The following is a 15,442-nucleotide window of genomic DNA, read 5'->3' on the forward strand; positions in this document are numbered from 1 at the left end:
CTTGTTTCGAATATCTTGACGTGAAAATCCAATGGTAAAAACAGACACACGGTTTAAGGCATATAACAATTTGAATAAACAAATTTATGAAAAAAGAGAAAACTCCTAGACTACAACCAGTGGCGCGGGAGGTGGGAGTGACATTTGGGAGGAGAACACCTCAATTTGTGATATCGTATTTACCATGGTACGAAGCGACCAATCGCACAGGTTCCTGCCACCGCTCGCATGCTACATGGCCGACCCAATACGGCTGGATGGGTTTTTTCTCCCACATGTTTCGCAAATGTTCCCCAATCGGGTTTTCTTTTTAGATTTTCTTTCTTTTTCTTTTTCTTTTTATTTTTTGTTTCTTTTATTTTATCTTTTTATAGTCTTTTTATTTTTCTAAACTGTTGAATTTGTGTTTCAAGCTCATGAACTATTTTAAACTTCATCAACAATCTTTTAAGTTCATGAATTGTTTTGAAAATCTTGAATTTTTTCCAAACTTTTTAGCACATTTCAAATTCATGCAAAAAAATCAAATAATTTTTTTTGACATACATGACATTTTTTGAAACACATACACTTTTTCCATTATTGTTACTAATACTTATTGAGTCCAAGAAAGGTTTTCAAATCCATGAATATTTTGTAATTCAAGTTTATTTTAGAATTTATTAAATTAGTGAACAGTTTTTGAATTTGTGAACAATTTTTGAATTGGCAAACTTTTTTGAATCAACTGTTCTGTTGAAGTTCAACAACATTTTTCTAATTCTTGAACAGTTTTCAAATTCATGAACCTGTTTTTATTTCTGAAAACATTTTTTAAATTCATGAAACTAAAACATCTTTAAGAGTCGTTAAAAAAAGAATGAATTGGAAAAAACCTGGGTTCTACGTGCCCGCACATAGGATGGCCAAAATGGTCCATGGGATGGAGCGGGTGCACGTTTCTGAGTTGTCTTCCGCTGTGCTGGCAAGAGTAACTAACTAAGGGTTACCTTTACGGAGCTCCCAAAAGGGTCACTTTTATGGCGTAGGAGCGCGTCAAGTGGTATGTCCAGCCACCGCTACGTGTCGCATGATGCGTGCTCCTTCTGAATTTCGCTTTTTCTATTTATTTTTCTGTACTCATTTTTGGGACTTGCACGAGAAGAACATATTTGCTTTCTTGAGAAGCATAGAAGCACATATTTTCTTGCGTAAAAAAAAAAAACATATGCGTCCACAAGACGCACAAACTTGTTTATCGTGAAGGCACAAATTTGCTTCAATGAGAAGAAAAGTCGTGCGTCTCAAAAAGTGGAAAAAACAATTATGCTTCTCATAGAACCCATATTTGCTCCTCGTGGAACCACAACTTTGCTTCCATGAGAATCACAGCTGCGCTTCTCACGAAATAATGCTTCCATGAGAAGTATTGTTTTGTTTCCGCTGTCAAAAAGGGGGAAATTTAAATGCCATTCCGTGCTCCAGTTTGTTTCTTCTTCTTTTTTCCTAATTTTTTTGGTTGTTGGTGTTTTGGTTTTCATTTTTTGGGTTTTTGTTTGTTTTGCTAAGTGTTTTTTCACTGTTTTTCCCGCTATCGGGTTTTCTCATGAAAAAAAATATCATCGAAACCTATTAACATGAGATCTTATTTGTTGTGAGAAATCCAACGGTAAGAATGGTTTGGAATTTTTATGCACGGTTTAGGAGATAAAATGTTTCAAATAAAGAAATCTAACTAAAGAGGAAAAAAATTCATGTTGTGACAAATGAGCTGTGCATGCACTTATCATTATCAGAACCTAAGAAGATGATGAGTGACCTTCGTAGCTAATGCATGCGATAATTTGCGGCGGATAGGAATTCGCGTGAGTAGTAGACTGGATGATTTGCGGGCCGTCATAGAAGGGCCAGTCAAATTGAAGCACAACTGTCAGCACAACTGGACGCCGATCATCCCCTAAAAAACAAGAAAGGAAAAAAACTGGACGATGATCTTGTATGCCGGAGGTCAGAAATAGGGGCGGAGCGCCGTCATTCGGCGGCGACCCCGGATGCTCTCGGATCGAGATAGAGTGTGATGAAGGCATCTTTTGGGTCGGATTGAAGGACCCCATTTGTAGCGTCGACCAATCCCTTTTCTTACAAATTATTAATGCACAATCAGGTTAATAGTTTTCTGTTGCCACGCGGAAGCTCGATCTCCCAGCTGCGCAGATCCAATGGACACTGGCAGTTCGCTGATGGCTGGCAACCTGACGTTTTTTTTGTGAGATATGACCTGAGGACTTGACGAGCCAAGATTAGGGAGTTCTGGTGACTCTAACAAAGGATGAGGGAGCAAAGGTGCCCAGGATGATTTTTTCCATTGGCATCCGGTTGGATGGAGCATCCGGCACAATTGTATATATTTGACTCACATCCATCCATTGATGCTACGAAAAAGTTTAGAATTAAAGTATGTAGCTTGCTTTGTTAGAGAAAGACATCCAAATTGAAACTGTGTAACGCCATAATAATACAACTTCTCAAATTAACTCGTCACAACATGATAGCATATGTACGATACCAAACTAGTCATCATGTGTACCCCAGATGTAATATCCATTGTACATATGGTACACTTCATATAAAAGGCAAGCATCGCATGTGCTGAAACTGGAGATACCGACAACCGCACAATCCGATAAATACATTGCGGTGAGCTAGGAAGCATCTTCACATCAGCAGTTTCTAAGGGATATACATAGTTACATTCCAAGTAACTTAGTCATGATCCTCTTTTTTCCGACAAAGAGTCATGAAATCAAGATCATCCATATATTCAGGAGGTAGTGATCACGTCTTATCTAAATGAGTTGTGTAGGCTTGAGAAACATCGAGGATTGATGGAGAACAGTGCGGGTATCTTGCCCTGAATATGAGTATCTTGTTGCATGCTTGTCTTGAACAGGAGACAAATAGAGTGATACTGTTAGCATTAGGGACGCATGTGCATTATTTATGTTTCAAATACATATCTGTACTTTAGGAAATAAAAGTAAGTTCACTGGACTGGACCAACATTTTGAGAAAAGAACAACTGTACTTAAGGCACCAAATGTGATTAGGCTTGAGCAATCACGAAAAACCAACTTGTTGGAGTGTTTCATCTCTATTCCATGACGGTACATTTGAGTACTTCTCTTGATAGCACAAAACTGACATTCTGCATGCTTTGCCTGCATGGTTAAAGATGTCGGCTAAACTGAATTATACTTTTTTTTCTCGTATCCGAAAAAGGCAATCACCTGACCATTTGTTGAAAAAATTGTAACCATGCTTGCATACTCCTGTTGCAGATATTCATGTTGCAGCAAAAGTGTAGGTTCCAGGAAATCATCAGGCTAGGCCGGTGTTGAAATTGACCATTTCATCTTTGTTTTAGTATATGCCAGTAACACATGCTTAAGGTAAACTAACTTATACCTGACAATACTGTGATGAAACAATTTTAGAACAATAATAAAAATGACCATCATGTGACCCTGCTATGCTGGATCAAATTTAATTCCTGTAGCAATGATAAAAAAATCACAGGTGCCACAGATCTTCAGTTAAGCATCTTAGAACCAAAATAAGCCTATTGATTCTAATTGGTCCTGATGATCACACACACTAGGACCATCAGAACTAGATTAAGCATGCCCTGAACTTAGTAGTTCTAGGGTTCCTCTTAGCATCATTGTTTCAACTGGGTATGTTGGAGCAGACTACACCGTTATGATCAACATGGAGAGATGCACATAGATACTTCAAATATGATGGCCAATAAATGTTAAGGTTACTATCCAATGGTCTGTTATTGCGCACATAATAGCATTTGAGTGCAGATGGGTGTATTTATAGGGCAGGGGGAGGTCAACATTTGTTGGTAATGTGTGATCGTACATACTACTTTTATAAAAAAAATGTTGATTTTACTCTTCCATCTATGAACACATCAAATGAATGACGATGAGCTTGATGGGTTCCCCGAGTGCATATACTGTTCTGATAACGGGGGTATGTGCGATGAACTTCATCTAGAGGAGGATAGGTACTTCTCGCTAACGCTTAAAGAGGACCATAAATATTATACAGTGTACATATTTTCTTCTTAACTAAACATGTCTTAAGATTTTTGTTTTAACGTGTAATTTCTATTTATTTTTTTACAATTCCACTACTGCATCCCTGCTATGCAAGTCTTTTTGTCCTACATAACCTACATTTCGAGGACAAGGATGGCATGGCTGAGAGGACTGTTTACCTAAAAACGAAACATGGGTTTCAATTTCAAAACTATGATCTACAATGAAGTAGATCAAACATATTTTGGTTGTGCAAATTGGAGAGGATTATGCAAGACTTACAGATTTGAGGAGGTTATGAGTATAAGCTTTGATGTTGGCATCGTTGAAGACACCTTTCCTCATTTTGATCAAGACATTTGTATGGAACTGGACATGATTCCTATTTTTCCTCCGTGTGAGTTTCCTAAAGATTTTTTAATTAATATATCTTTCTAATTTAAAAATATTTGCTATTCACTCCTAACTTAATATTTTATTTAAAATTTACAGCTTATTTTCTATCTCAAAGAAAAATACAGAATATAGTAGATGAGACCTATTAAACTGCTGGCTCAGAGCTTACTTGGGAGGAGAAGAATTATCTTGTCTTCTTTCTTAATGATGTTGAGTCGTTTAAGGGCACTCACAAGCTGGTCCAAATACTACACCACCATGCCACTAGTCCACAAGTTGAGCAATACCAACATTCATAAAAAAATGCATGATACCATTTTGTATTATTATTGTGTTACTAGTCCATCATAAATAAACTACACTGCTTACTATGTTACTATGCTCTTTTTCAACAGAAGCTCCCAAGAGTTGTGCCTGCAGCGATGGATCCGAAAGGTGAGATTAAAATTATTTCCAATAAGAAGACCAATTTAAAGGCACATACTCGACTGCAGACCCATGAGATGGACGTCTCAAAATTGATGAATGGTGGTAAATATTGAAGGAGTGCAGACCAAAAATTGGAGATCTGTGCATCTCCGTGCTTCACCATGGAGATGCAGCGATGGATCCAAAAGGTGAGATGAAAATTATTTCCAATAAGAAGACCAATTTAAAGGCACATACTCGACTGAAGACCCACGAGATGGACGTCTCAAAATTGATGAATGGTGGCAAATATTGAAAGAGTGCAGACCAAAAATTGGAGATCTGTGCATCTCCGTGCTTCACCATGGAGATGCAGGATTTCTTTTTCTTTTCAATATATCCTAAAAAAGAGGAGTAGGTCCTAGTACACTGTCATGATCATGACTAATTAACTTGTGGACGTTAGCACCTAAATCATGTTTTGCCTACTATGTGATGGTATGATTTGCGGCATTTGTAGTCATGATTGACAATCATTAGAGCTAGTGTTTAATGTATGCAGCAATATTCGGAGTCTCTTATTGAAATCAATGTATTATGATATGGGTTGTATGAAAAACGTAGACATGGCAGCATAAATGTTATCGTGGCTGCAATTTTTTTAATTTGTGTGATTGGCATTAAGTGGCGGCACTACAAACAACCATCCACAGCTACTACGCCCAGCTGCGGCGAGCATCTCGGCATGTCCGCCACTACAGAGTCTCTACCAGTGGAGGGTTCGCGCCCGCAACTGATTCCTTGTTAGCACTGGTGGGAGGTCAGTGGCGGGCGCCCCTGAGAGCTTTGCTCACCACTGCTAGGCTTTTCCTGCCCGACATATCCAGGCATTGCTAAAGTGGTGGTGTGCACCAACGCGCATGCTTGCCTTCTACTTATTTCGCTTTAGGGAGTTGGTTTACAGTGTACGCGCGTGCACTCGCACACACAAAGGATATTCTGACTAGAGAGTTTTCGGGGGATACATGTTTCGATACACCGATCAGAACTAGAGCCTTGTGTGATACTTCCACTGAAGGCTCTTTGTAAGGGTTGTCTGCATTACATGATTTTCATAGATGGCTCTTATCTAGAGGTGCCCGGCTAAGTAACCTGACCACCTTTCGGTTGAGCGGAGCTGCCTATGACACGAACCCACACCTTTCCGGCATGAATGAATGTTTCTGTATTAGTGATAAGAATGCTTCAGTGTCAAATTCAGGGCAAATTATGATAATTATTGTTAGTTCATAGATTGCCCTCGTGGTATCTACCTCATGACAATGGCTTTACTTTGAGATTCTGGTAGGCGGGGAAATATTGTGTTTGGTCACATGACATGGCTTTACGTTGAGATATCTGGTAGGCGGGGAAATCATTTTTATTGTTGTATTAAGTAGCAAAGTGGCCCGCGCAAATGCACGGGCTATAATTCACAAAGTTGAGTTCGAAAGGTAATACATTGGACTTTCATCATGCTTATAAAGAAAACATGGAACGAAATATGGTGACAATTACATATATATGAGCCTTTTGCACGCAATTGATATGTTAGTTTTTGCTTAGATATTATGATATACATGTGTTATGCAGTGTACCTACTTTTGTGCTTATTGTACATGTCGTCTTCATCCTTGACTGCAGCAACCCGGGTTGTCGCATTGTCTTCCACCTGTAGGCCCTCTCTCTCTCTCTCTCTCTCTCTCTCTCTCTCTCTCTCTCTCTCTCTCTCTCTCTCTCTCTCTCTCTCGTGTGTGTGTGTGTGTGTGTGTGTGTGTCTTTATCTTTGTTGGTTGCTTTCTTTTAAGTTTTTGATACTTAGAAATTTATTGTGCACACATTATTGCATCTTTTATATATTATTTGTGAATGTATCATATTACATTGATGTTAATGATTACCTAATCTATCAATTATGATAAGCAGTTATTGAACTACTCCCTCCATCCATATATATGGGGTCTAATGTGGTTTTCGAGATTGCCTTTGACTATTGATAAAAATTAATAGTATATGAGTTGAATAATATGAAAATTATATCATTCAAAGCCCGTTTCACAAATGAATTTGACGGTATGCTTTATGTAACTTACATATCATATTTTATTGCTCTAACATGTGGTCAAAGTTGCTCTCTAAAAACGCATTAGGCCCTATATAGATGGATAGAGGGAGTATTAGAGATTTTCATATTTTCTAGGATCAAACCAATGCAATGTAGCTGCCTCCCGAAGATTGCATTTTACGTTTAAAATGTAACAGTGTGTAGATGCTACGACTACCGTTCTATACTATATAATAAACATAAAATACAAGATAATATAGTGTACTAATTATTTAGATTATAAAAAATAAATATTAATATGTAACTTTCATCTGATAAATTTGTAGCTGCCTCCCTTAGTGTTTTATATATCTTCATTCCTGGTGTCCACCTTTCACTGTATTATTCCTAGTAATGGAGTTATGATCTCTGAATTCATATCCAGTTTCATGATCAAGTTCTGGGCATAAAAAAAGCAATGCATGCACCACATATAATGCTGAAGGCGGTTTGTCTCATGCGCTAAAGAAAAGGAAGGAGACCATAAGAGCATCTACAACCGGGCGCCCCAAACCCTCCTCAAACGCTCGGGCGGGCCACCCAGTCACTGACCAATCACACTTTTTCGACCCAGACGGACACCTCAAACGGGCGTCAAATGTCCGGGCTGACCGGCACCCTTCATCCAGCCCAAATATAGGGTGGATATGGGGGCACCCGGGCATGCCCGCCACGTCGAACCCGTCCCATGCTGGCCCACCTGACCCCACATATATTCATCCCCATCCGCTCGGCATAGAAAACCCTAACCAGTTCACTCCAGTCCTCTCCACTCCCCTCCGCCACCCGAGCTTACCTCCATCATTTTCGGGCCTTCTCCGGCATGGCAGGCAACGGATCGGACTCTGACCAGTCCGAATCCGTCGACTGGGGTGTCATCTCGTGTGGGTTGGATGAGGCAATGACTGTCTGTATTGCACTCCGCCGTTCTCGGCAGGACAGCGCCCGACCGATGGACGGATCCGTCTTCCGCGACGCCATAGCGTCGGCACACCGGGCGCTCGGGTCTTCTGGTGCTGGATCCTCGCGGTCCCGGCAGCCGGAACACCACTCCATCTCCATCACCGGTCGGACAGACTATGAGTCCCACCGAGAACGGGCGACCCACCGTGGAAAGGAGAGGATAAGGTCTGCTGTGGCACGTATCATGGTTGAAATGGCGGCAGTCGAGGCGGCTGATGCGGCGGTGCGATCGGCCGCAGAGGAGGAAGCCATCCGCGCTCGCATTGTGAAGAAACGACAATGGAGGAACACGCGCGCCCTCGCCCGAGAGCAAAATCGGGCGGTTTGTGCCATAGCTGGACTGCCACCGAAGGAGGAGGAGGACAGTGACGGTGAGGACAACGACGCTGACGAGCAGATCCGGCTCGATCCGTACTGTGTCTTCGATCGGTACTTCCGCGAGAAGGACGACAAGAGCGCCGGGAAGGGAAAGGGCGGCCGTGGATGAAATCCACCATAGCCAAGCATGCCAAATTCTGGTAGTCCAATGACATGTTCAATTAGTAGTGATGGAGTAGCCGGACGATGCGTGTGCATCGATGTAGTTGCATGAGTTTGTATGGATTTGAGATATGATAATACACATGTCCGGATGTGGATTACGTTATTTGAGGGGTGCCCGGTCAGTTCCCGCGGACGTGCTTGGGCGCGTCTGCGGACGTTTGAGGATATAGATGCTCTAACACACACACCCATAGACCCAATCATATTAGCGACCCAATCAAAACCAAGGATTCCGGTCACCATGAAGGTTGTGTCTGCAATTACTGTATTGTGTAATCACGTTAACGACCCAATCATATTTCCTTTTACTCGGGTGGAGATCTAACCGCCACTTCCGCTGCCCCACCCATTCCCCACCACCACTGTCGCCGGCACACGTGTCGCCTGGTGTAAGCCCCGGTGTCGTGGAATTGTCACGACAGATGTCCTAGTGTGAGGACTCGTGAGGCCAACGCATCTGTGTGGAGCTTGAGAGGGGTTGATCGGGATGAGAGACGCGAGGCTGATCAATACACAAGACAAGGATTTAGACAGCTTCGCGCCCTGGGAGACATCATCTGTTAATAACCCTACATGTTGTTTATGGCTAGGTCTCATTATGCTCATGAGGGAGTCACCGCATAAACTGACTCTCCTAATTGTGTCTAGCCTTAGAGATTACTTCTCCCCTCTTGGGGTGCCCTGCCCCTCCTTATATAAGTTGAAGGGGCAGGTTTCATGTGGAGTGCTATTAGGACTAGGACTATTCTATAACAAACGGAATCCTAGCTAGTCTTGCCCCCTTAAAGGAAAACTCCTTATGCCTTTCCTCTTAAGCCGACCCACCATAGCATGAGCCGGCCTTCTGGGCCTTGTGCCTTGTCATCTATTTGACCCGCCCACCGGGCCATCAGTGAGTCACAATGTTCAGGCGGGTTGCCCGTAAACCGCCAGGCATGGCCGGGTCGCCAGTGAGTGGCCAAGCTCCAGCCGGGTCATACATCCGGCGGGTTACACCGCGGGGTATATCCCCTACACCCGGTGTCATCCAGCGAGCCCTGCTCCTGCACAAGGTTGTTTGTCTCGTATGCAGCATCGGTGGTGCATCCGTAGTGGTTTTGCATGCGGCGTCGTGCTCCGGTGAAGCTTCGTCTTGTGCGGCAGCCTCTACGTCGTTCAGAGCTCGACAGAGGATCGTCGCATGGCCCCGTGCCCTTATAGCTATTGGGTGGGTTGGCGTCGGGCATTCCTGCGCAACGTAGGTGGTGGTCCGGATGGTGGCGCTCCTCAGGCTCACTCCGATGTGTCGTTGTCTTTGATAAGCCCTGCTGAGATCTATTGGGTGGCACACATTTTCTGCTCCTTGACGACAGATTAGGTTTCCCCCATTGGCCTTGGCGTGCGCTTGGTGTGGTGGCGCTCTGTGTGGCGCTTGGTGGTCCCATAAGCTCATCGGTGTTGTTGTGGCTACCGCGGTCCCGGGTACACAATTGTTCACCTCTTCCTCCGCCTATCGACCTATTGCGGTTACACAGGTCGATAGCTCCTTGGCCTGTAGATGTCAGTCGTGGATGTGGCTTGCTCCCGACGCGGGGCTGCCATGGGTGGGTTAGAAGGGCCCCCTTGTCCTGCTATCGACATCGGTGGGCAGTTGTCCATCGGGTTGGAGAGCTCCATGGCTTTGTTGTGGTGGCCATGGATGCAGTTTCCTCCCACCCGGGAGGTCTGTGGCTTGGGTGTTGGTCGTCTTCCCTCATCTTCGTTAGTGTTCTTCTGGTTCGTGCTCAAGTGCTCCTTCATGTCTCTGCTAGGCGGCACATATGCGATTGCATTGTTGTCTCACAGGTGTTGTGGTGGCGTCTCGGCTCGCGTGACCTTCCAGTTGCACCCCATGGCACAAGTGGTGTCCCGACATTGTGGTAGCCTCTGATATAAGAAACCTTTCAATTACGTTGACGGTGTGGTGTCCTGTCTTGGTCTCGGCTAGCCAATGGCGTTCGATTATGCTGGCGATGCTCTTGTTGTGACGTTTGTGCTTCGCCTCTTTGTTTATCCCTTGTTATATCTATTGTTAGTGTATGTCTTATTTCCTTTATCACTTCTCCTCATGTGTCATGTGTCCCCTTCTATCTCTGGATCCCTTGAACCTATCTTGCAATAGTCTGCCAAGCCTTATAAGTAATATGAATACAACTCAAGTGAGGAACCCCCCACCCCCCCTCCCGAAAAAATTAATTCCTTCTTTAATGCCTTTATGATGGCCTTCCTTGGTTTCCCCCGATTTGAAGACATAAATACCTAATAATCAATATTGCATTCAATAATAGAAGGAGAAAATGGCAAATTAAACCCTCTAACATAAGTAGCATGTGCATTCTACCATAAAGGTTTCTTATGTCAAACCCTTTTTTAGGTGCAGGCGATGGTCCAAGGGTCGTTACAGGCGGCGACATGCCAACATCAGTGTCCGGTGGGGGGAGGATGGGTTTTGACTACCCATTCAAGCCGGCGTTGGGGTCATCGGTGACGGCAGCGGCGAGAAGGGGTGGCTTCCCGGGCGGGAGAGAGGGTGGGGTGAAATTTTTACTCGTCTGCGCCATGGTCGAGTATATTTATGAGAGTTCGGGAAACTTTCGTGCCGGAGGAGTATAAGATTTAGTCCAGTAACGGTTTGGGAGTTCGGCTAGATGCAGTTAGCCACCTATTTTGCTCCTGGAACCGATTATAGGGGATCGGCTAGAGTTGCTCTTACAACCCTAAAGCCCTAGAACAATTACTCATTTCACCCTAGAAATCCTGCACGTTAAGTTCTCTTACTTCATATGTATAAACAGGTTATCGAAACCAGCTATGCAAATTAATGTAACCAAGTTGTGATAACAATATTATGCAATTTTTGGCAATGTGTTCGTAAACAAAATTGTGCTGAACTTTTGTCTTGGAGATTCTGTCCATATCTAGAATATCTTCTTTTTTTGAAAAACAAATCCATTAAAAAAATTCATCTCCAATCTTGTGTGTTTATTGCCCTGATGTTCTTTCTCTAGTAACATGACGTCCCCATATATGTTGTAACACACCATATAAGCACATCTAATGAAGGCCTAAAAAAGAGCTTCTGATGCATTTTCTAATCCGTATATGTTGAATTCAAATCTGCATCTAACTGAACCTCTGTCTTCTACTCTAGTATTCTATAGAAAGTCAATGCCGAAGACAAGCACATAGTGGTCAGACAGGACACAAAACTGTTATCGGCGGCGGGAGATGTGAAAAGTTAGTAACTTTCAAATACCTTTACCTTGCCCGTTCACACTCTCATTTTAACACACTACAGGGAATGCATTCGGTTTCACCTAACCTTTTTGTACTTTTCAATCATGTGAACACTCATGGACGAATAATTTGACGCATGTTGTTTGATTAATAGTCATTCTAGGTCACTGATTACTCTAGGCAGATCTTTCAATATGTCAATCATCAACCCTCCGAGTGCGAAAGTTGAGGACCACGTGTTTGTCTGCTGTTCATTCGAAACCCGAAAGTAGCCACTGCTGATCCGAAAAGGACAATCAATAATTGCATTGGATGCTCAACTCTTCTGTGTTTCCTACAAGATTGAATTGTTGAGCAAGTTGAATTTACTTATTCCGGCTTCCATGGCATATGGTGCACAAGTCTTATCTCTCGTCATCATCGTACCAGGGACAGCAACAGGTGAGGTCGACACCCATCTTGATTATTTGAGTACTCCATTTATATTAAGAGCGATAGTCAACTTGACATCCAGGAAGCAATATTATGTTGGTAACATTCAGGAATATTCAAACTTATCCTTTGTTGAGCTCTAGCAACGGTTGCAACAGGATAATCCTCTTAGGCGTATACTATTCCTTGCATGATTCTTAAAGGAGACACCACCAGGCTACCACCAGATGGATGGATTTATTTTTGCGGAATAACTCTTGTGATACTCAAAATTTAGGAAGTACAGTCATGAGTAAACAAAGTCTAGACGTTCTTAGAACTGGAGCCAAGCCAAACAGCACTACGTTGTGTTCTGTCAAAATTAGCCATAAATTGACTCATTCTCGTTTGGCTAAAAAGAACACGAGTAATCCAAGAACTAGCCATGGATGGTACACGGTACTCAACCGTAATCAAATCCTTGCCAGTTTTTGTTCATTTCTAATGGCAGTGGCAGTTGGATGAGTTATGGAATACGCAACAACAATCATATTGACGATCTGCATCCCAACATCAAGATATGCATGGACATGAACTGGTCGTGTTCCTTTATTATTCAGTAACCGTATACAAGGCATCTATCAAAGTGGATGGGAAAAACTACTGGATAAAAATAATAATATAACCATGTAATCAATGTCTAATTTGCTGAAAAGGCCGGAACATGCTGATATCCCGACTGTTCACCTCCTGACGCGGCCTCGCGTTCTTCTCCATGTCCTGCATGTAGGGTTGAAGGAAAATCAGTCCAAAAAATTTCGAGTCCATGGGTGGAGATGGACGAAATTAAAGGCGGCTTTCATGCCGCTGTGGAATTTCTAGCGGTCCACGGTTAAGGCCTACCATCCGATGTAAAGTGCTGAAAGACAAGAGTTGAATGCACGAGCAGAATATCAAGACTTCTCTTTCATGAAAAGGATTAGAGAAACAGAAGGGGAAAAAACTTACATCGTGAACAGCCTCCCTAAGAAGCTCCAGCTGGTGCCTCGACACAGTGCGCACCTGCAAATTCAACCAGTCATAAGAAAAGAAAACTTTCAGTAACATGAAATATATATCAATTCCATCCTTATTCATCAACCATGCAATGCATGGCGTACAATAGGACGTGTGCACACATCTAGCTAGCTGGCGTGTGCGTTCCACTGATCTAAATTCCAATCAATCAGAAGTGAGGGAAAGACGAAACCGGTGGGAAGATTCTTTGTGAATAACAAATCAAAGGATCTGTAGATAGATCGAACCGGTAGCTCCGTGCCAACTGCTAAGTTCCAGAAACGAATTCTTTTGTTTGACAGTTGCAAGTAGTGTGTCATGTGATGGACAGAAATGAAATATTTTACTGATAGTTGTTAGTTGGTAGTTGTGTATGGTGCAAGGTGATGTGTGACGGTGAATGAATGAAACGGGACGTACCCTCTTGACTATGGTCCAGATGACCCCTTCTGAGCAGGGCGGGGTGGTGAGGGAGCCCAGGTAGCGGTAGTAGACGCTGGCCTTGCCCCGGGCGCCCCTCGGGTCCATCATCCCCATCTTCTCCTCCCTGTCCTTCCGATCCGCTATCATTTCCAGGTATGGCTCCAGCTGCGTTCGTAGTAAAAGATTAGAATTAGTCCCATGTTGCCATGTTGTTGTTAGTTAAGCTTACTTATAATTAAGTTAAGTCCCATGCTGCCGTGTTTGCTTTAGTTAATCAAGCTTAATTAATCCTGGTTGGTTAACTAAAGAAAAGAAGCAAGAAAGAAAAGAGAGGCACCTTGTGCAGGAAGGCGTCGTGGGCACCGATTTCGTAGAAGATGCCGATGACGGCGGCCTTGCCCTCGGTGCTCTCATGGAACATGTGTAGCTCCATGTCGTACCGGCGGCCGTTGACACTGTGCTCCGTGGGGGAGTGCCAGTGCAACTGCCGGAGGAAGTAGGGCGTGCCACCGATGGAGACGCTCCCGGCGTCGCCCTCGAACTTGAGCATGATGTCGTGGCCGCGGTTGACGATGGTGGCGTTGGCGGGGGCGTAGGAGTGGTTGAGGTAGCCGAGGCCGCGCACGAGGGAGACGCGCGGGCTGGCGAGGTCGATGGGCGACTGCATGTTGCCCTTGCCGCACGCGGACCACTCCTCCTTGATGTCGCCCCAGTGCGCCGGCCCGTTCTCCGCATCCAGCGAGTAGCTGAATTCCTCCTCCTCGTCTGCAATGCACACAGAGAATGGAGGACATCAGGACATGCACGCGGCGGTCGCCAGCTCGCCGCTGCCGCGGTGGATGACGGAGCTCACGTACCGGTTTCCTGCTGGGCTCTGGCCGCCGGGACGGCAGAGAGGAGGACGGACGCAGAGAAGAGGAGAAGCATGGCGAGGTGAAGATCCCGTGACGGACGCATGTTGTCTCTCTCCTGGCCGTGCCGGATTGGGTGTCGGCTCCTGTGGCCGTGGAGCTGGTGAGTTCCTCTTGTGTGTGTTGGACCGGGGACAGAGCTGGTGCACTATATATAGTGGAGAGCCAGAGAGAATGACATGGGTCTGGCCGTCTGCCACGACCGCCTTGAATAGGTTGGAACGTTTCAAACCTTTCTGTCAACTTGCTACCGCTTACGGAGTTACGGTAGGGTACTGACGAACACAGCACAAGCAAAGTAAACATCGCCGGCGTCCCATTCCGTTCCACGGAAAGGGAGCATGCATGAACGGCCGGACCGTGTGGGATAGGGACGCTCACGATCAAAAAGTCGGGGTTTGGTGAGAAGCCGCACCGCTTGTCATCATCTCTCACGTTTGGCAAAGCAAATTGGAAAGCTGTGATACCCAACACTATTTTGCATCATCGAGCGCATATCACCGATCCGCTCCCACGATCGTGCTTCTGGAAGAACAAAGAAATTTGGTACAAACGTTTCACACCCCTTCGTGTTACCCACGAGGTTCATCGTCCAGACCTGCCCACGCGCCGTCCAGTGCTTTGAACAAGACCCAGCAATTTCATGGAAACTGCGAGATATAGCTCTCACTGTAGCTGCACAATATTTTTAGGTGTTTTATTTAATGTGGCACAAGAGGGCACGTTAAAAATATAGCATATAGCGCACTTGGTCTAGCGAGTGTGCTAATGTATGCATAAAAAAATGCTGTGAATACCAACATGTACCACTTGGTTGATAAACAATCAAGTCCGTCCAGTCGGCC

At 44.3% G+C, this 15,442-nt stretch overlaps 1 protein-coding gene across 1 annotated transcript; it reads right to left on the reverse strand.

Annotated features, from left to right (window-relative positions):
• Positions 1-12,770: 12,770 nt before the first annotated feature.
• Positions 12,771-14,699, reverse strand: LOC119287798 (alpha carbonic anhydrase 7-like). Its single transcript, XM_037567412.1, has 5 exons — positions 14,544-14,699; positions 14,024-14,451; positions 13,684-13,851; positions 13,216-13,269; positions 12,771-12,987 (listed from the first exon to the last, which is right to left on the reverse strand). Exons 1-5 carry the CDS (start codon positions 14,641-14,643, stop codon positions 12,901-12,903), a joined length of 837 nt encoding a protein of 278 aa, XP_037423309.1. The 5' UTR covers positions 14,644-14,699; the 3' UTR covers positions 12,771-12,900.
• Between the last annotated feature and the right edge of the window lie 743 nt (positions 14,700-15,442).

Source organism: Triticum dicoccoides, chromosome 4A (genome assembly GCF_002162155.2).
Source record: "Triticum dicoccoides isolate Atlit2015 ecotype Zavitan chromosome 4A, WEW_v2.0, whole genome shotgun sequence".
NCBI lineage: Eukaryota > Viridiplantae > Streptophyta > Magnoliopsida > Poales > Poaceae > Triticum > Triticum dicoccoides.

Excerpts from the sequence above, each read along its gene's own strand:
- LOC119287798 (XM_037567412.1), bottom strand. The coding sequence starts at position 14,643 with ATGCGTCCGTCACGGGATCTTCACCTCGCCATGCTTCTCCTCTTCTCT. Across the intron at positions 14,452-14,543 it reads CAGAGCCCAGCAGGAAACCG|ACGAGGAGGAGGAATTCAGC; the intron begins GTACGTGAGCTC and ends TGTGCATTGCAG. Across the intron at positions 12,988-13,215 it reads TTAGGGAGGCTGTTCACGAT|GACATGGAGAAGAACGCGAG; the intron begins GTAAGTTTTTTC and ends CCCTACATGCAG.